At 48.3% G+C, this 21,729-nt stretch overlaps 1 protein-coding gene across 7 annotated transcripts in view; it reads right to left on the reverse strand.

The window, feature by feature from the left end:
• The window catches only part of FNIP1 (folliculin interacting protein 1), a 257,563-nt gene that overhangs the window by 4,125 nt on the left and 231,709 nt on the right, over positions 1-21,729 (reverse strand). For all 7 annotated transcript variants that reach the window (XM_044280903.1, XM_044280910.1, XM_044280907.1 and 4 more), the window contains 2 exons: positions 20,639-20,808; positions 784-2,176 (listed from right to left, as the gene is read on the reverse strand). In XM_044280903.1, the coding sequence (XP_044136838.1) occupies positions 784-2,176; positions 20,639-20,808 (1,563 nt within the window). The remainder of the gene's footprint in view (positions 1-783; positions 2,177-20,638; positions 20,809-21,729) is intronic.

Consider the following 21,729-nt stretch of genomic DNA (forward strand, 5'->3'; position numbering starts at 1 on the left):
GTGCACAAATCTATGTACTTGAAAAGGCTCTGCATTTTTTTCCAGAAATAATATTAACTGCCAAAATACATCAGCTTTACCTAGACAAAAGCTACCACCAAATAGACAATGGGTACATACACTGTCAACTGTCATGACTTGGCAATGACGAGAGAATATCTTGGAGATCCCAGTTCCAGCTAGTCGCTAAGGTTTACACTAGGGGTAGGCAACCTCTGGCACTCCAGCTGTTGTAAAACTATAACTCCGAGCATGCATACTTGCTCCGCTCTTCTCAGAACGTCCATAGAAATGAATGAGCATGATAAGAACTGTGGTTTCAAAACAGCTGGCGTGCCGAAGATTGCAGATCCCTGGTCTACACCAAGATCAGGCTTAGACTTCTGGACCTTACACTTCACAACATGAAGTGTTAACAGAGAATAAGATGTGATGTGTATATATATATATATATATATATATATTTATATAAAAGTAGGTGTTCAGAGAGATTCAACACTGCAATGTAGCAGCAACAAAATATGATAACATTAGCTACGAAAGCACATATTTATGAATGCAATAGTTTTTCCATAAGGTGTAACTGGGAGCCTATGGGAAATAAAATTAACAAAATATCAGTGAAACTATTTAATAAAGTAACTGTAGACCCAATATTTCTCACTCATTAGGCACACTACTAAGCCTGTTAGAGTACAGAGCATCAGTTATATGGTATCAAGATATTCACCTAAGACCACATTGAGTAACTGTAACTGACATCAACAACATGTAACTTCTCACCCTGGAAACTGTATTTCCTCTTCTTCCATACTTTCATGCTCGATCCCATAGTAATTAATACTTGGTTTGAGAAGCTCATGGCCTGTATCCTCACTTTCACTGTCACCCAGGGCACTATCTGAGCTCTCATTCCTTGGAATGTCCCAGTCAGTGCCTACTGCAACTTTACACTCAGATTTCTCTTCATCCCCATGGGGGACAGATACAGAGACTTTGTCTCCTTGGTCCTGCTCAGCAAAGCAGTTTTTGCATAAATTTTGAAGTGAATTTGTTCGGTTACAAGAAGGCTTGCCTGTTTCACACAGTGTGGTTGAGCACCCCAAATCATGGTCACCATCAGACTTTTTTACACCTCCTTTTGGAATTTCATCAATGATCTTTGCCTCAATAGAACCATCTTCTGGAAAATACTCATCAAACATGCTAATGTTTTCAGGATGAAAGGGATTCCAGTTTTGGATTTTGTGTGCAACCCGAGTAAGCTTCTCAGATGACCCACCGGTTTTTTGGTCCTCAGTATTTGGTTTTGCCACACTTAACTGGTGATCAGAAAGCGTCCTCTGTTCCTGCACTGGATTAAGCTGGTGCTTCTGCATCTGATCTGCTACATTTTGGATTTTTATCTCTATATCGGAGTCAGGTGACATAGAATCACCAATCTGAAATTTCACCTTGTTCAAGAGATGGCCAGAACCACAAGGTATTGCTGCAGACTTGTCAGGAGGTTTCTTCTCTATACTAATTTCACTAGTTCTCATGCCTTTAACAGTTTGGCTTTTATCCTGTGGTTTTTCATTTTCCAGACCCTGAACTGCTGGCTCAAGACTGTCAAGTGCCAAGACAATTTTTTCTAATGGAGCTGCTCCAACATTAATGACAGTCTCTATCTTGGCATCCAGACAGGTTATGAACTTATCCTTGTATACTTCAGAATAACCGTTTTCTTCTTGGCTGGATGACTGAGAAACTAACTGGCTTCCATCACTGCTTGCCTCTACTGACTCTGAGAAGGAGCTCTTTGGATGGTTCTCCTGTACCAAGCCGTTGTTCTGTTGGTCAGTGAGGGGACACTGGCAACACTGACACTTATTTTCAGAAGTTTGCATTTCCTCTGAATCACTGATCAGCAAACAGCCCTTATTTTTGTGCATTGTGATCAGGACATAGTCAGTCTCTTCTACCTCGCCTTTCTGCAGCATGGTAGTGATGACTGTACCAGGCATAACAATGGCTTCATCTTCCCCACTCTCCAAGAGGTGGGTCTCTTGGAGCTCAGAGCACCTGATAAAGTAGGTAAGAAAATACAGCAACTTCTGCACAAGATCTTGCCTCTTGCCAACAACAACTGTTCGTGATGACCGCACAGGTGACCCAATGGCTCCATATAAATCTCCTACACAGACAAGAGAAAAATGTTACGTAAACATATTACAATACTAGACTCTGGTGCCCTGCTGTATCTGGACTCTTAACCTCTGATACATATTGCAGATTACTTCCTTATTACCCTAGAATATTATCTTTGGTTTATCTATCAGGTGTTTCACCATGGTCATGCAAGAACAAGGTTTATAGCTCATCCATAACGATCACCTTTTCTTGTGACTACAACCTATCTGTTCAAAGCCCAGACTTGTTAAAGTGGTATGCCGATTATAAAGAGTTATACAGGGTAGTATAACATCTAGGGAACAGCTAGATCAGTGGGAATGTGACTGTTGGTCATTTATGTGCTTCTGCTCCATTAAAAGTCTATGTGACTGACTAAGATAGAATACACTGCTTGGCAGTCTTCATCAGTCCCATAGACTTTGAATGTAGTGACAGTTAGCACAGTCTACCACCACTCAATTCAAACAGGGAACACAGGACCCCTCAATTCAGGCAATGGGTGGGGGTCCAGGGTCCCCTATAACAGCTCTTTATAAATGGACGACCACTTTAAATTCCAGACAGAATACAGGTAGAATACAAGGTCACAGTAAAAAAGAAAAATAATAATATCAACAATAACGAGATTTTTGTATAACTTACCAGTAAAATCTCTTTCTCGCTCTTTCCTTGGGGGACACAGAAGACCTTGGGTATAGCTCATCTCCATAGGAGGCGTGACACTAAGTGAAAACTGTTAAGCCCCTCCTCCACAGCTATACCCTCAGCCTGGAGAGAGAGACTGCCAGTTGCGTGTCCAAGCAGTGAGAAAAGGCAAAGTCCAACAAGGAACCAACAAGCCAACTACCCAACGGGTAACAAAAACTCGGAAAACGCACAGAGAAAAAACAATTAATGGGTGGGTGCTGTGTCCCCCAAGGAAAGAGCGAGAAAGAGATTTTACTGGTAAGTTATACAAAAATCTCGTTTTCTCGCCCAGTTTCCTTGGGGGACACAGAAGACCTTGGGACGTTCAAAAGCAGTCCAAAAGGGGGAGGGACCACAACACCAAGGCGAAGCACCCGAAAGGCATCAATGAACCGCCGCCTGTAAACCCAGGCGGGGTAAGGCAGCATCTGCCAAAGTCAGAGTATGCACCCTGTAGAACTCAGAAAGGCGTGCAAGGCAGACCTGTGGCCACCGTGCCCAAATGCACGGCCGAAGCCCAATGCCTCCGGCCCAGGAGACACCGACCGCTCTGGTGAAAGGAACGGTGACACCAAAGACAGAATCCTGCCCTAGGTGCGGTAACCTCAGCAATAGCCAACCTGATCAAGCGGAGGAAAACCACCCTGGAGTCTGCCAACCCTATGCACAGACCTCCTGGAAACCCAAGAGGCCGAACGACTGCAAGAGTCGGAGATCTCCAAGTAAACAACGGCCAGGCCCAAACAACGTCCAAATAGGTGAGGTGTTGAAGCGAAGGCAACACCACCTTCAGAAGGAAGGAAGGAAGGAAGAAACGAGATGCAGAACAGCCCTGTCCTGGAAAGGACAGAAAACTCATAACAAAAAAAGGGGGCCATGCCGGCACCCGTCAGAGACACGACTGATACGGAACACAACCGTACAGGACAGAAGGATAGAGTGAACTCCTGTAACAGCTCCAAGGGCAAGATTGGAGCGCCGAGAGCTCTGGATATAGTCCCCAGGGCGGTACCGAAGGACAGCACAGAGGAACCAAAGAGCCACTCCGAGGAAGAAGGTCTTGGCAGGCCCAGAGGGTCGGGAACGCTGGAAGAGGAAGAACAGCGCCGACACTTGACACCTCAACCAAAAGACAGAACCATGGGGAAAGAACTTCAGAGTGGGGAATGCACAGCTTTCCACAGAACCCCAGACAAAAAACCCTAAATCTTACGACAGAACCTGGACGAGACACAGCCAGGAGTGGACAGCAGTGAACCCGCTGGAGTCGCCTGGCAAGCAGGCGAAACCCAATGAGAACAGGCGCAGACCAGTAACACGGGCAGAAGGGTCGACAAAACTAGCCCCGTCGGCCCCGAACAACGTTGACCCGCATCCACCCGAATGGGGAGCAGAAGGACAGATGCAAAGACCCAAAAGGATCCGCCAGACGCCAGGAGAAGGCAGGCTAAAGACCATGCTGATGTAACCACGTTGAACAGCCCCTGTGTGGGATCAAAGGACAATCTGAACCGAAAAGGTAGTCCCCCCAAGTTACCGAGAAGGTAAGTTTACATCAGGACCATCGTCTTAGAACGGGCCACGCAATCTGCACCCAGCGGGAGGACAGAACGCGGTAGACTCGGTAAATAAGCACACAGCTAATACAGCCAGCGCGAACAAGGGAGACAGTACGAGGCCAAAAGGAACACCGGAACCATCCACAGGAACAACCAGGCTCACCCCAGAGGGGAGGACAGTGAAAACACAGCCTCCGTAGTCTTGTGGGAAGCCACATCGGAGTGATCTGTATAGAGCGGGAGCCAAACAAAGCCGGCGAAAAGAGGCAGTCGAGACAGAGGCCGACATAACACCCTCCAACCGAAAGGAGGAGGAGTGGGCAACAGGGAAGCCATAAGACAGCTCAAAAACAGAACCCGCTACACTGTGAGACGCCCGGTCCACCGCCTCGCAGAAGGCGAATACCTTGAAGAACCCAAGGCGGAGGTCCTCCGGACCTGGGTAATCCAGCACCCAAGAGAAGTTGGGTGACCGTCCCGAGAAGAGCAGCCCGAACCCGGCAGCAGATCAGACAGAAAGCGTAGAGGCGCCAAGAGGAAGGACTCATACCACACTGCATCCGAAGAGGAGGAAATTGCGGCAGGCAAGGGAACCGCAGTCCTGACAGCGCCAATGAAGAATTCGAGAGGCCCCGCAGACAACAGCACTCTCGACCATGGGACCACTAGCGCAGGGAAGCAATGCTGCAGAAGGACGCAAAGGGCATGCATCTAGGACCCACGAACACTCCCTGGAATGAAAGGCCAACTAAATGAATGAGCACCACCCAGCTCGGTGCAGCAGAGAGAAATAGAGCCTGTCCGGTCAAGAGGACAGAAGGAACTCCCTAGGGACGAGTGCAAGGCTGGCGGCAAGCATCGGCTCCCAAGAAACAAAGGTATGCCGCAGGAAGCAGGTGAGGCATACGAACGAGCAGCCCCGCAAGCAGCGAGAAGGCCAACCCACCTAGAAAAAAGGGGGGCTCGTCCCAGAGCGCCACAGCATGTACGGAATCGCAAAGTGCAACCTGAAAGGGAGCTATGCACAAAACCAGTATAGCATGCGACGGAACGCAATCAGTCCACCCCGAAAGGGGGGAAATTGTACCTGGCCAACTACAGTTGGCAAGAGTGCAAAGACCGGTCCCAAAAGGGAGTGATGCCTAAGGCCGAACCTACTTCAGAGAAGCAGGACATACCCTATAAACCAGCAGGAATGCAGGAGGTCCATCTAGTGAAAGGGGAACATGCACAGGGTATCCTAGCATTAAATGAGTGTGCAATAATACACCCAACACTGAACTCAGCGAGAGAGTAACTACTCTGCCAATGAATGGGGACATGTACAAGTCCAGCCCAGCCACATAAGGACAGCCGTGAATCCCAGGAGCGTGCCAAATTCTGCCCTTGAAGTGAGAAGTGGTCACGCACAAGGCCAGCACCGTATCCAATGGAAGTGCAAGCGTTCCACCCATGATAGAGGGCCATTCTCATGGCCAGCAATGTATCCGGTGAGTGTAGCACACCGCCCAGAAAAAGGGGGTAAAGCACATGGCCAGCATCTCCTCCAGGGAGAGTGCGAGCACACCGCCATGCATGGGAGTCATACACATGGCCAGCAACGTACTGGCGAGAGACAACCACAGTCACTAAGAACGCGTGCATGTCGCCTGAGGAAGGAAGGCATGCCCCTGGCTGGCAGCGAATCCAGCAAGAGTGCGTACACTGCCTACGGAAGAGGAGTCATGCCCATGGCCGACAGCGGATCCAGCGAGAGTGCAAGCACCCTGCCATGTATGGGGTACATGCACGTGGCCAGCAACGTACCTGCGAGGAAACACCCAAAGACAGAGGGATGTATGTATGCTGTCTGAGGGAAGGAGGCATACCTAAGGCCGGCAGGGAATCCAATGAGAGTGCAGCATACCGCCTAAGAAAAGGCCGGCAGCGCAATCAGTGAGAGTGCAGCACAATAACATAGTACATAAGTACATCATAGCACATCAGCGAGAGTGCAGCATAATAACATAGTACATAAGTACATCATAGCACATCAGCGCCGCCTGGAAGGGGGTCGTGCACACAGCCAGTACCGTATCCGGTGAAAGTGCAGTATCCCGCCTAAAAAAGGGGGGATGCACATGATCGGCATCAGATCCAGTGAGAGTGCTGCGTTCCGCCCAGGAAGGGGGTCACGCACATGGCCGGCAGCGAATCCAGTGAGTGCAGCGTTCCGCCCACGGAAGGGGGTCACGCACATGGCCGGCAGCAAATCCAGAGAGTGCAGCGTTCCACCTATGGAAGGGGGTCGTGCAGAAGGCCAGCACCGTATCCGGTGAAGGTGCAGCATTCCGCCCAAGAAGGGGGTCATGCACATGGCCAGCCAGGGAGAGTGCAGTAGCCCGCCTAGGAGGGGGGGGGGGAATGCACATGGCAGGCACCATAACTGGAGAGACGATGAATGCTGCCTACAGAGGGCCGAATGCACTTGGCCAGCGCCGTATCCTGGAAGAGGCAAGAAAACCGCCTAAAAGGGGAAATGCCCTAGCAGCGACGCAGGCTGGGAGCGCAACACCATGCCGCCTGTGGAAGGAGGTCATGCAGACATGCAGCATTACTGATGAGGCTGCAGCGTCAAGCGCAGCCCAATAGAAATCATGATCTATTATTTTTATTTCATTATTTTTTTATTTATTTTTTTCTTTCAACTCAGCCTCTGAGGCTAAAGGGGAGCCACCATATAGGGGCCCTGAGAAAAAAATGGGGGCCAACTATACAGACCCAATTTTGGGAGCCGGCCTGCACCCAAAGGGTTAACAGGGATCCGGCCTGGAGGGCGGCGTGCGATCCCCTGGGGGCGGAGGAACCTCCAGGCGGGAAAATTCGCGCCTGGAGAAGTTCCCGCCCCCTCCACCAGAGACCGGAAGATTGCGGCCTAGTAGGCCGCGAAGCCGGGGGCTAAATTGCGGCCCCCGGCCCGTCATACCGCCGGGACCTGGGGCGGAACGGCGCTTCAAACCGGCCGCGGGAGCCCACCCCGCGGGCCGGTCGGGATTGCGGCACAGCAGGCCGAAGCCTGGGACCAAGTAGCGGAGCCCCGCCGACCGCCACCTGCTGGGCATAGCCCAATGCCGGCCGCGGGAGCCCACCCCGCCGGCCAGAAGAGATAGGGGCCCGGAATGGCGGTTCGCCGGCGCGGGAGCCCACCCGGCCGGCCGGAGAGACAGGACTGGAATGGTGGCTCGCTGGCCGCGGGAGCCCACCCCGCCTGCCGGAAGTAAGGAGGCCTGGAATGGCGGACCGCCGCGGGAGCCGCGGAACCTAAAATCTTTTGCGGCGCCCGGCCGCACCGGAATATTAGTGCTGACCGGACCGGAGCCCGTGATGGACCAGGGGCAGCAAGGCGCGGGCCCTGTGGCCCTGAAGCAGTGGCCGGTAAGAGGGAGGGGGACCCTGAGACCGGGTCTGTGAGGGTGGGAATCCTGCCTAACCCCTACGTCAGGGGCAGCTAGGTCTGCAGCTCCCCAGGCATTCTTCTTGCAGGAAGAAGGGTGCCATGTCCTATGGGAGCAAAATGTCGCCCTGTGGCAGCCAGGGGCCAGCCTAGGGCTAGCAGGGACAAAAGGGTCCAGAGGCCCTGTCAGTATGGGAGTCAGGCACGCAGGAGACCGGGGTGGGGTGAGGGGTGAGGGGGGGGACGTAGGGCTGGAGAAGCCAATCTCTCACCATAGCCGTCTTCACCCTCGGTCCGTTCCAGCAGGGTCGCCCCTTCAGCTACTGGCACCGTAGTGGCAGGACGCTGGAAGAGGGACTTGGCGTGCGGGCGACCCTTGTGCTGGCGGGATGTAGGGGAGCTGGGCTGCCCTGATCCACCTTGCCTTCTGTGGGGGAGGCAGCAGTGCGGATGACCGGCACTGGCGCAGCTCGACCCCGGGAGAAACAGAGAGGTCTAGTGCGTCTCTGTTGTCCCTGATGATCTGGAACAAAAAGAAAAGAAAAAAGTAAAAATCAAAATTTAAAACAAGGGGAAAACAGCCCTGCAGTAGCAGGGAGTGTCTTGCCTCCTTGGACACTAAGCAAAAACTGGCAGTCTCTCTCTCCAGGCTGAGGGTATAGCTGTGGAGGAGGGGCTTAACAGTTTTCACTTAGTGTCACGCCTCCTATGGAGATGAGCTATACCCAAGGTCTTCTGTGTCCCCCAAGGAAACTGGGCGAGAAAAATGAATTACTGCTCATAACTGGAAAAAAGTGATAGCAGTTTGGTATTAACTGTATCACAAACGTAGCTACGATGGACAACTGCATTGGTGTTGACCTCTTTCAACCCCTTCTTTCTTGGAAAACTGTGCTACAGCTCTCTCTCTGTGCATTCAACCTCCCCTATAGACTGTGCAACTCCAGCACATTGCATATTTATTTATTTATTTTATGCACTTATATAGCGCTGCTATATTCCGCAGTGCTTTACAGATATTAGTATCCAACTGTCCCCAATGGGGCTCACAATCTAAGGTATAAAGATTATTTGTTGCTAGAGCCATGTCCATATGTGTCAGTATGTTCCATACAGGTTGGGAAAGAGAAGAAAGTGATGTAGGGACATAATATGTTGAACACAATTCTAAGTAAAGTATTAATATTCCAACCTATAGCAAAGTTATTCGTCTCCAGGTCTATAATTCACTCCATTGGTTAAAATGTCTTAAAACCTTTTCCTCAGTAATAAAAAAGGGCACTAGATGGCAGAAAACCTAAGAAACAATCGGTGCACCACACCCACAGACTGTTGAATGAAGCTTTTTTTACTTTTCCATCACTTGCATTATGAGGGAGAGGTTTATTTTTGTAGAAAAGGTTTTTTTTTGTCACAATTTGGAGGTACATATAATACACTGAAAAACATCTTATTTTTTGCAGTAGTATTTTTTATTTTAGAGCGCCATTAATTCCAGGATACTGTCATGGAAATCGGGTATGCATACATAATAGAATACAAGTACAATAAACAGGAACAATCAGAGGGATAGAGGAGACCCTGTCCGCAAGGCTGACAATCTCGAAGTGATAGCAGACAGTAGGTGAAGGTGGAAGCTGCACAGATGGCTGCATAGTGACAGCAAGGTATTGTAAGGCCTCATGCACACGACCGTTCCGTTTTTTGCGGTCCGCAAAACGCGGATCCGCAAAAAACGGAAGCCGTCCGTGTGCCTTCTGCAATTTGTGGAACGGAACGGTAGGCCGTCAATATAAATGCCTATTCTTGTCCGCAAAGCGCGGACATGTTATATTTTTTTTAGCGGGGCCGCGGAACGGAGCAACGGATGCGGAGAGCACACGGAGTGCTGTCCGCATCTTTTGCGGCCCCATTGAAGTGAATGGGTCCGCATCCGAGCCGCCATCCCAAACAACGGCCGTGTGCATGAGGCCTAAGTTGTAGGCTTTCCTTTAGGCCTCATGCACATGGCCGTTGACTGGACGTTCCGTGCATTCCTACTCCGTGCAGATTCTGCAGACGGATCCAGACCCATGCAACTTGAATAGGTCGATGATCCACCCGCACCAACCATTCAAGTTAATGGGTCGGCATCCGCGATGCGGGCTGCACACGGCCGATGCTCATATATTTGCGTGAGCCCTTAGAGGTAGGTTTTCAGGTTGCTTTAGATAGCTTCCACGGTGGGGGAGAGACTTTTGTGCTGGGAGAAATCTTGGAAACTATTGCATGAGCAGGAAGATCAGAGATTACGCAGGGATCTATTAAGAGGTTAGGTCAGGGACATATGGAGAAGACAGGTTGTGGATGGCCATGTATGTCATTGCTAGTATTTGGAACAGATTTTATTTTTTTGTGTATGCAATTGGTAGCTAGTGAGGGGATTGGCAGAGGTGACAAGATGAGGATTAATTGTAAGACAGAGTTGAGGATGGGCTAGACAGAAGCAACAGAGCAATGGCTAGTTTCACACATTGCGGCACAGCAATCCGGCAGGCTGTCCTAGCAGAGAACCTGCAAGAGTTCTGTAGGAATCGTCAGGGATTCTGCTGATCAAATATTGCTGCACACAATGGTTTTTGTCCAGCTGAATCCCTGCATTTATGCCAGGGAGAGGCCGGACAACTGTCAATTCCCATTATGGTCAATGGGGTGACTGAGTGGGACAACCGAGTTTTAATTAACCACCTCCGGACCACCTAACGCACGAATGCGTCCGGAAGGTGGTTGATTTACTCCTCCTGGACGCATCTGTGCGTCATCTCGCGAGACGCGAGATTTCGGTCAGAACCGGCCCGCACATGCGCATCGCGGGCCGGCAAAAGTTAAAGCAGTATTTCGTCAGCAACCTGCCAGCCAATGATCGCGGCTGGCAGGTTGCTGATTTTTAAAAAATCCAATCAGTAGCCATATAGCAGATCATATTAGTAAATATGATCTGTTATATTGCTGCCATGCTCCTCTGCTGGTCCTGTTTGTCGGTTGGATCCAGCAGAGGAGCAGGCTTCACAGTGAGTACACCAAACACCACACACTAGCCCCAGATCACCCCCTGCACCCCAATTAACCCTTTGATCACCCCTTTGATCGCCCCTGTCAATCACTAGTGAAAGGAAAAAAGTGATCAGTGTAAACGATCACTTTTTTTTTTTCACTGGTATTGACTGTTAGGTTTTAGGATAGTTTAGGCCCCTTGGTTAGGTAGTTTAGGGATCAGTTAGCGTATCGCTAATCAGCATTTGTACTTTTATAGTATCTGGAAGTGATCAAAACTGATCACGGTCAGATCTATAATAGTATTAGTGTCACTTATAGTGTCGCCCACACGTGCATTCACCCACGCCCGCCCCACCGCAGTGACAAAAAATTATTATTTTTTGATCACTGCACATTCACTTTACACGCGCTGCGGCGTAGTCTCAGGGAATACCCCTAAATTTAGTTGCCCAAATGTCAAACAGGGGGTATTCTTCTGAAGAGGCCAACAGGCTTCTGACCCAGTCGGATGAGGAATGGGAACCCTCATCTGATGAATCTAGCGGGTCAGAATATGAACCTGTAGAAAGCAGTGGCTCTCTGACCCAAAGTTCGGACGCGGAGGCTGAGGTCCCTGATAGCACCAGTCGTACCCGGCCCAGTGTCGCTAGGCACAGGTTGCGCAGGATCTGCTTCAAGAGCAGCAGAGTGGGGCTGGTGCTGTCGGATTACGTGGTGAGGCATACACCAGCAGCGCAGCCCTTCCTGGACCTGGTACCAGCACTGCCGTACAACCTGGTGAAGTGGCGAGCACCAGAAGGGCAGTTGAAGCTGGTACGGTGGCACGAGCAGTAGTGACCCCGTCGCAGCCACCGCAAAGACGGGCCCGTAGAGCCCCTAGAATCCCTGAGGTGCTGGCAAATCCTGATTGGTAGTCCAGCCGCACCTGTAGTTCCCCCTTTCACCGCCCAGTCTGGAGTTCGGGTTGAGACAGCTCAGATCGGTTCGGCCCTGGGATTTTTTGAGCTGTTCTTGACTGCGGAGCTCTTGGACTTAGTTGTGGCCGAAACAAATCGGTATGCCACACAATTTATAACCGCCAACCCGGGAAGCTTTTATGCCCAGCCTTTCCGGTGGAAACCTGTCCAAGTTTCCGAAATTAAAACTCTTCTGGGCCTTCTCTTCAACATGGGTCTAACTAAAAAGCATGAATTGCGGTCATATTGGTCCACAAACCCAATTCATCACATGCCCATGTTCTCTGCTGCTATGTCCAGGACACGATTTGAGACCATCCTGCGTTTCCTGCACTTTAGCGACAACACCACCTCCCATCCCAGAGGCCACCCAGCTTTTGACCGACTCCACAAAATTCGGCCCCTCGTAGACCATTTCAACCAGAAATTTGCAGATTTGTATACCCCTGAGCAAAACATCTGCATAGGCGAGTCCCTAATACATTTTACCGGGCGCCTTGGCTTCAAACAATACATCCCAAGCAAGCGCGCCCGGTATGGGGTCAAATTGTATAAGCTCTGTGAAAGGGCCACAGGCTATACCCACAAATTTCGTGTCTATGAGGGAAAAGATCAGACCCTGGAGCCGGTCGGTTGCCCTGACTCCCTGGGGAGCAGTGGGAAGACAGTCTGGGACTTTGTGTCACCGTTATTCAGCAAGGGGTACCATCTTTATGTGGACAATTTCTACACAAGTGTGGCCCTCTTTAGGCAATTGTTTCTAGAACAGATTGGCTCCTGTGGCACCGCGCGAACTAGTCGCGCGGGCTTCCCCCAACGGCTCGTTACCACCAGTCTTGCAAGGGGGCAGAGGGCTGCATTGTGTAACGAAGAACTGCTCGCGGTAAAATGGAGAGACAAACGTGACGTTTACATGCTCTCCTCCATTCACGCAGACACGACAATCCAAATTGAGCGAGCAACCCGTGTCATTGAAAAGCCCCTCTCAGTCCACGACTATAACCTTCACATGGGAGGGGTGGACTTCAATGACCAGATGTTGTCTCCGTATTTAGTGTCCCACAGAACCAGACGCTGGTATAAGAAGGTGTCTGTATATTTGATTCAATTGGCTCTGTATAATAGTTTTGTTCTCTACAGTAAGGCTGGGAGAACAGGATCCTTCCTCAAATTTCAGGAAGAGATCATCGAGAACCTCCTGTACCCAGGAGGTTCCGTGGCCCCATCCACCAGTGTAGTTAGCCGTCTACACGAGCGACATTTCCCCAATGTCGTTGCCGGTACCTCAACCCAACCGTCACCCCGAAAAAGATGTTGTGTCTGTAGCAGGAGTGGAATAAGGCGTGACACCCGTTATTTCTGTCCTGACTGTCCTAACCACCCTGCCTTATGCTTAGGGAAGTGTTTCCGGAAGTACAACACACAGGTACACCTAGCATAGGGATCACATCTCACCAGGACAGGCACACAGGGCTATTAGGGCCCATTCACTCACAGCTGCTGCAAACCTCTCCTTTCACCTGGGACAAAGTGCATAACGCACTTCGCCACATCTTTGGGCGATTTGCGCTTTGCACATTGACCCATGGGGAAGGAGAGGTTTGTTCTATAAAGGTAAAAAAAAAACACCAGTAAGCAAAAAGGTTAATGTTTAGTTCAAAAAGTTAAAGTTTATATGTTCTGTTCAAAAGTTAATAAAATTATTGCGTTGCGGCCTGGTTTTTTCATTTTATTTTTTACCTTCCAGGTGGACCAACCGATCGACCAGCTGCAGCACTGATGTGCATTCTGACAGAAGCATTGCGCTGCTGTCAGATTACACGCAAGACGGTGTATGCGGCGCTGCAAGACGAGATTTCTACTCTACAGTAAAAGATACGTTTGCCAAGGCATACGAGCTGAGGAGGAGGCGGCGTTCCTATGCTTTGGCAAACACTTTGTACATAAAAAAAAATAAAAAATGCTGGCAATGATTTATTCATCCACATCGATTGATGTGAATGGAGAAATCTGGTTTGCCAGGGCATACGAGCTAAGTGGGTATGGATGTTGGGCGGAGCTCCTATGTCCTGGCAGACGCCTTTCCCCTCTTTTTTTTGGCAGAGATTTTTTCATCCACATTGATCGATGCGAATGAAGAAATCTGTGCCGTTCATTTTTTTCTTTCAGCCCAGAGGCTGAACGGAAAAAAAAATCTCATTACCTGTATGCTCAATATAAGGAGAATAGCAGAAACTCCTAATGCTGGCCATACATGTAATGATTGCGGAGACCCTCAAATGCCAGGGCAGTACAAACACCCCACAAATGACCCCATTTTGGAAAGAAGACACCCCAAGGTATTCGCTGAGGGGCATATTGAGTCCATGAAATATTAAAATATTTTTGTCCCAAGTTAGCGGAAAGTGAGACTTTGTGAGAAAAAAAAAAGTCTGGGCTCCAAATGTCTAAAAATGCCCCCCTAAAAGGAATTTGGGCACCTTTGCGCATCTAGGCTGCAAAAAAGTGTCACACATGTGGTATCGCCGTACTCAGGAGAAGTTGGGGAATGTGTTTTGTGGTGTCATTTTACATATACCCATGCTAGGTGAGATAAATATCTTGGTCAAATGCCAACTTTGTATAAAAAAATGGGAAAAGTTGTCTTTTGCCAAGATATTTATCTCACCCAGCATGGGTATATGTAAAATGACACCCCAAAACACATTCCCCAACTTCTCCTGAGTACGGCGATACCAGATGTGTGACACTTTATTGCAGCCTAGTTGGGCAAAGGGGCACACATTCCAAAGAGCACCTTTCGGATTTCGCAGGCCATTTTTTACACATTTTGATTGCAAAGTACTTCTCACACATTTGGGCCCCTAAATTGCCAGGGCAGTATAACTACGCCACAAGTGACCCCATTTTGGAAAGAAGACACCCCAAGGTATTCCGTGAGGGGCATGGCGAGTTCCTAGAATTTTTTATTTTTTGTCACAAGTTAGCGGAAAATGATGATTTTTATTATTTTTATTTTTTTCCTTACAAAGGCTCATATTCCACTAACTTGGGACAAAAAATAAAAAATTCTAGGAACTCGCCATGCCCCTCACGGAATACCTTGGGGTGTCTTCTTTCCAAAATGGGGTCACTTGTGGGGTAGTTATACTGCCCTGGCAATTTAGGGGCCCATATGTGTGGGAAGTACTTTGCAATCAAAATGTGTAAAAAATGGCCTGCGAAATCCGAAAGGTGCACTTTGGAATATGTGCCCCTTTGCCCACCTTGGCTGCAAAAAAGTGTCACACATCTGGTATCGCCGTACTCAGGAGAAGTTGGGGAATGTGTTTTGGGGTGTCATTTTACATATACCCATGCTGGGTGAGATAAATATCTTGGTCAAATGCCAACTTTGTATAAAAAAATGGGAAAAGTTGTCTTTTGCTCAGTAGATAGCTGTTTTGTGGAAATATTGACAACCAGATTCAAGGTTAGATCTGGTTGCGTCTCGTCGTCCGTCCCCGTGTGGTCTTGTATTTCTGAAATGGTGGAGGTAAGGTTTTTCTGGGGTCTATGGTATTTCCCCCCCCCCCTACTGCACCTCCGTTTTGGCTGTGTGGCGGGGGGCCTAAAAAAGCCATTTTGCCTGTATCGTCTGAGGAGTCAGACTCGCCCGTCGTGAAGCCAAATCGACTCTGCTCAAACTTTCTCCCCTTCTTTCTGCGAGGTTTATTATGCGTCTGCTGCTGCAAATTATAGACCTGGCCCATCTGGTAATCATCCAGATCCCGATGCCATTTGTCCCTTTTAATTTTCTCGACTTCAGTTTTATGTCGAAGCGTATAGTTCTTAATTTTCTCAAAGAACATTGTGTTCTCGTCACTGCTCAGTAAATTCTGAATCTGTGACTCCAAGGCTGTCATGAACACTTTCACCCCCTCGATCTCTTGGCCAAGAAAGTCAATATTTAGCAGCATTAATTCAAACGCATGTTTGTTGTTAATCAACTCAATTTTTTTGCAGAATTTCTCGTTATTAGGGAGTAGGGTCGGTCTGAGATGGGATCTTAAACCCCGAGGTATCCGCTGTGTGCGGTAGTATTCTCTAAGCGTATTCAAGTGTAAGTCTTGCTCATATTTACGTTTGAGCAGGTCCGTAGAGGGGGTGCTCAAGAAGGCAACATCCCCGCTATCCCCATGAATGAGTCTCTGGATCTGTTCATCTGTATATAAGCACGAGTTCACATTGGCGGTTTCACTGACCTTATTAGATCCTGGGGTTCCTTCCATGTTGGAGGATCTAACCCCGGTGCTGACTCCAAGAATCCAGACAATAACAAAAAATAATAATGGAATCGCACTCACCAGAACTTGAGGTCATCCGGTATGCAACAGCCTACCTGGAGTCCAAGATTCATCAGGGCTCCTACATGATAAGTCCAAGAAAAGAAGATGGAGGCAGCATGACCGGTAAAAAAGTCCCTTTTAATGGGAACCGCCAAGTGAACAAGCGTGCAACAGTTGTGACGTTTCGACTGCTTCACAGCCTTTATCAAACACAATGTGAAATCTAAAAGTACCTGTTTAAATACATTAAAACACACCCACTCACACAGGAGTAATAACATAGTGAATAAGGTGCTGATGTCATCAAGGATGCGTCCTCTGGTGCTCCTACTAGGTGTCTCAATCTACATCAATCATAGGTATCAGATCCAGAGCTGAGTGTGAGACGGGTGGTATCGGGGGAGGAGCGATTTGGGATAAGGGTGGAGGAGATGGGGAAGAAATTCCTCGAGAGGGGATATCCACGACGATTGGTGGAGAAGATCTCACAAAAAGTGGGGGAGGTTGATAGAGAGTCCACGTTCCAGGGAAAGAAGAAGGAGAGGGACTCTAAACGGATTCCGTTCGTCTCAACATATGGAACCAACAGTGGTGACATAGCGCGTATTATACGCAAAGAGTGGCACATCTTGCAAAAAGGGTTACCCATGGTAGAGGAATTTGTGGGTTTCTCCATGATGGCATATAAGAGAGGGGCCAACCTGTGTGATAAATTGGTGAGGACCGAGGTTGGTGAGCCACATAGGGAGGGGCAGAGGTATCTGGCACCAAGGAAGTTGGGATGTTTTCCCTGCCTTGGTTGTTGCAACTGTGGCAATATGCTAAAGAGAGATACCTTTGCCCATCCCTATAGTGGCAAGCCCTTTCAGATTAAAAACTTCTTTACATGCAGGTCACGGGACGTGATATATATGATCACGTGCCCGTGTGGCCTTATTTACATTGGGGAAACCACAATGGAAGCCAGGGAACGTATCAACTCCCATAAGAGCAATATTCGTAGGGCCCAGATTGATAAGCCGGTGGCAAAACACTTCCTGGAGCGTGGACACTCGGTCAACCAACTCCGGTTTAGAATCATTGATTCTGTCGGCCCTCTGAGACGTGGGGGGGGCAAGGATCGGATTCTACGCAAAAAGGAGTTTAAGTGGATCTTTGAGATGAGAGCCCTTCAACCTTTTGGAATGAACGTAGATTTCTCAGTAACAAATGTGTAATGATTCTGAGTGACCTTTGAACTGGTTCTCTGTATAGTGTTTTTTAACTGTACTTTGATTTTTGATTAATGCACATTCTCACTTGTTCCTGGCCCACATGGATCACGGCACAGCATAGATCATAGGGCTTGGTCCTACTTGCACCCCTGATATGAGTGTGGGTGTCTCCCACCGCACGCCACTGCGGGGGGCGGGGCTAGACCTGGGTTGCGTCTCTGGCAACACGGGTTGGGTCGGAAGTTAGAGAGGCGGGGCCATGACGTCACCAAGGTCAGGTTTCGGCTGGAGACGTCGTGCCTCCGCCTGCTCCTCAGCGGACGACCCCCGATTGCGCCAGAGGATGTGAAGAGTAGGCCGGTGAGTCTTGACTACCGCACAACTCGATCCAGGTTCTGACTGCTAACGCTGTGGACGTGGTGGTGTGGGGCGATCGCCTTCAGTTCTCGGGGATGGGCGGACCGGCTCATAGGCAACGGTGCACATGACAGGAGAGGTATGATGACGAGAGATTGTTTGGGCGGAGCCGCTCGCGATCAGCTGACCCTGGGTGAATCAGGTAGTGACGTAGCCCTTTCTTTCCTGACATGCGCACCGAGAGCCTGGGAAAGCCGAGGCACATGTGTGTCCTGAAGGTATGTGGGCTAATGGATCTGATACCTATGATTGATGTAGATTGCTGCCCAGAACTGGTAAAAGGTGGTGCCTGCACAAACGACAGGATGAAACGCTCGTTCATCAGGTTGTTGGGAACTAGCACCTTGTTGGGAACTAGCGTTCGCAGGAACATTCATTCCCGATACTCTTACCGAATATCAGGCAGTGTAAATCCATCTTAATAGTTTGTCACAGATCAGAAAATGATTAAACATCAAAGCCAAAAGGACAAAAATAAAAACTAGTAATTATGGGAATACATTTACTATAAAGTGTACATACTATAATCATAATAGTATACCAAGTAGCTACAGGCACATAGTGGCTCTGTATATAGGCAAGATGCTCACAGATATGGACCAGCTTATTTTTATTTCCCTTTCTGCCCACTTTGCCAGCCATTAAGAGACTATAGTCTAGCAAACAAGAATAAGCAAATTCATTCTCCCATTGTATTCTATTGACTGGCAAATGCACAAGCCAGTTAGAAAGATTTGCTTATTCACAATACAGCTGTCTCTCCACATAGTAATTATGTCCATGAAAGCTGCGTGCCCACACAACAATTTCTAAGTACACAGCAATAAAAGCCTACACAACAGTGCCACATAGAAAACAGGCCCACACAGTACTTGTTCAACATTTTCATGACTATTTCAAAAGAACTATTCCTGCGAACTGAAAGAGCCTGAGTTGTCACCCAAAGTTGACCTACACAGCATATGGATATACAGTGGTCATTGAAGTTACCTTGTACTCAGGATACAATATTTTCACTGTGAAATTATCTGTCCAAGGCCATTACATGTTGAAAGCACAGTCAACATACAATGTTGCACACAATTCAGATCTGTGCATACTGGCAGTTGTGATTGACTGGAAGATCCAACTAATCAGCATAGGCACTTGTATTACTGAAGTGGATGCACCGACTGTCTGCCTAGTAGCGCCTCTCTACTGTACAGTGTGGTACTACAAGTCCTATACTGCTCTTCATCTGTGCCAGGATAAACTGCTTCTTTGAAAACCAGATGAAGATGATTACTGTTCACTACATAAAAAGTGATTTACAGCTTCCGGCAGCTCTCAAGTGACTTAATTTATATGTACTAATTACGTATCTCTTTTTTTCAGTTTTCTATTTTTTATTATTCTGGGTGACATTTTGGTGAATGAAAGACAATTATTTGTTCTCCATAGAGTTATGATCTTAAGTTACATTCTTTTAACTTACAACAGTCATTGATATTATAACTTGAGAACCATTGTAATGTAAGCAGTGCGCAGAATGAAACTAATAGGAAAACTTATTGCGTGAGAAATTTAACTGGTGCAAAGGAAAGCTGGCTTAGGGCTCTTTCACACTTGCGTTGTCCGGATCCGGCGTGTACTTCACTTGCCGGAATTACACGCCGGATCCGGAAAAACGCAAGTGAACTGAAAGCATTTGAAGATGGATGCATCTTCAAAATGCGTTCAGTGTTACTATGGCAGCCAGGACGCTATTAACGTCCTGGTTGCCATAGTAGTAGTGGGGAGCGGGGGAGCAGTATACTTACAGTCCGTGCGGCTCCCGGGGCGCTCCAGAATGATGTCAGAGCTCCCCATGCGCATGGATGACGTGCCATGCGATCACGTCATCCATGCGCGTGGGGCGCCCTGACGTCGCTCTGGAGCGCCCCGGGAGCCGCACGGACGGTAAGTATACTGCTCCCCCGCTCCCCACTACACTTTACCATGGCTGCCAGGACTTTAGCCATGGTAACCATTCAGAAAAAGCTAAACGTCGGATCCGGCAATGGGCCGAAACTACGTTTAGCTTAAGACCGGATCCGGATTAATGCCTTTCAATGGGCATTAATTCCGGATCCAGCCTTGCGGCAAGTGTTCAGGATTTTTGGCCGGAGCAAAAAGCGCAGCATGCTGCGGTATTTTCTCCAGCCAAAAAACGTTCCGGTCCTGAACGGATTTCTCTCCATTCAGAATGCATTAGGATAAGGCCCCATGCACACGGCCGTGTTTCACAGCCGTGTGCGGGCTGTGGAACCGCGGTCTGGATCCCTCCTGAGAGCAGGAGCGCACGGCGTCACTGGTTGCTATGACGCCGTGCGCTCCCTGCTGCCGGCACAGTACAGTAATACACTGGTATAGATCATACCAGTGTATTACTGTATTGCGGCGGCAGCAGGGAGCGCACGGCATCATAGCAACCAGTGACGCCGTGCGCTCCTGCTCTCAGGAGGGATCCAGGCCGCGGTTCCACGGCCCGCACATGGCTGTGAAACACGGCCGTGTGCATTCAGCCTAAAACTGATTAGGATTCTTCCGGCATAGAGCCCCGACGACTGAACTCTATGCCGGAAGAAAAGAACGCAAGTGTGAAAGAGCCCTTAGTTGCTCAAAGTAACTAATCAGATGCCTCCTCCCATTTTCCAAAGGAGCTCTAAAATAAATTAAAAAAAGGAATCAAATTGGTTGCTATGGGCAACTAAGCCAGTTCTACTTTACACCAGTTTTGATAAACATTAAATTAAAATTGCAACGTTATCCACAGATTTAAGAAACATTCGTACTAATGTCAAGTGCAACTTACCAAGCTGTGCCCAGAGAGGGTTGTATGGGTGGGTCTTTGCCAGCAAGTCTACACTTTGTGAAGAGTGTTTTTCGAGGAAGATTTTAATGGGCGGTTGTCCATTGGGCATTACAGTAGGGACCCATGCCAGGTGATTTGTGAGGACAGCGGTGATCAGAGCTGGAAGGAACCTGAAATAAGAAGCACACATGCTTAATACAAATAACATACAAACATGTGCCAACACTCAAATATGATATTTCTGGAAAGGGTAAATGCATTTTCTACGGAAATCAATCATCCCAATACCTACAGATTGACTGGCGAAACGGCATTGGGTCAGGAGGTGGCTGAGAGATTGACACACCACTCAGTGTATGCTTATCCTTTTCTCTTAATCACCAAGTCTGTTTACCCTCACATTTGTCTCCGTTTGCCATTGCTTGGGGCTTATTGTCTTGAGGTGTCTTTGTGACTAGCATCTGATTATCTTAATATATTTTTCCCTGACTCCTGGTGTGCTGACCTCCCAGCCCCTCCTTGGGTGCTATTCCTCTCCCTTGTGTTCCACCTTTGTACTGCCTTTTTTTAATCTTCATGCATGAATTTTACATTGTCAATAAAGTTTATATTTACTATGTGAAGATTTTTGCGCAATTTCTTTGGCGAATGTATGGGGAAAAGCAACAGCATCAGCAGTTGCTACTGACCGCTGATATATTTACACATAATTATTGGAGCTCCATTCAATCATCCTTTTTCTTTGTCTTTTTTTCATTCCCACTATGTTGGAATTCTAGTTAATCAATTTTATTGGTCAAGCTTCTGGCATTAGTATATATATATATATATATATATATATATATATGAAAAAATTGGACTGCACTCCAAGTGTGTCTTCAGGAAAAATCTGTTTAATCACCCATAAATGGCAAAGCGACGTTTCGGCTTCAACTGAGCCTTTCTCAAGCGCTTGAGAAAGGCTCAGTTGGAGCCAAAACGTTGCTTTGCCATTTATGGGTGATTAAACAGATTTTTCCTGAAGACACGCTTGGAGTGCAGTCCAATTTTTTCATTTCTATAAGTGGGTAAGCCTGCTGCCGAACTTGGAT

Source organism: Bufo gargarizans, chromosome 2 (assembly GCF_014858855.1).
Source record: "Bufo gargarizans isolate SCDJY-AF-19 chromosome 2, ASM1485885v1, whole genome shotgun sequence".
Lineage (NCBI taxonomy): Eukaryota > Metazoa > Chordata > Amphibia > Anura > Bufonidae > Bufo > Bufo gargarizans.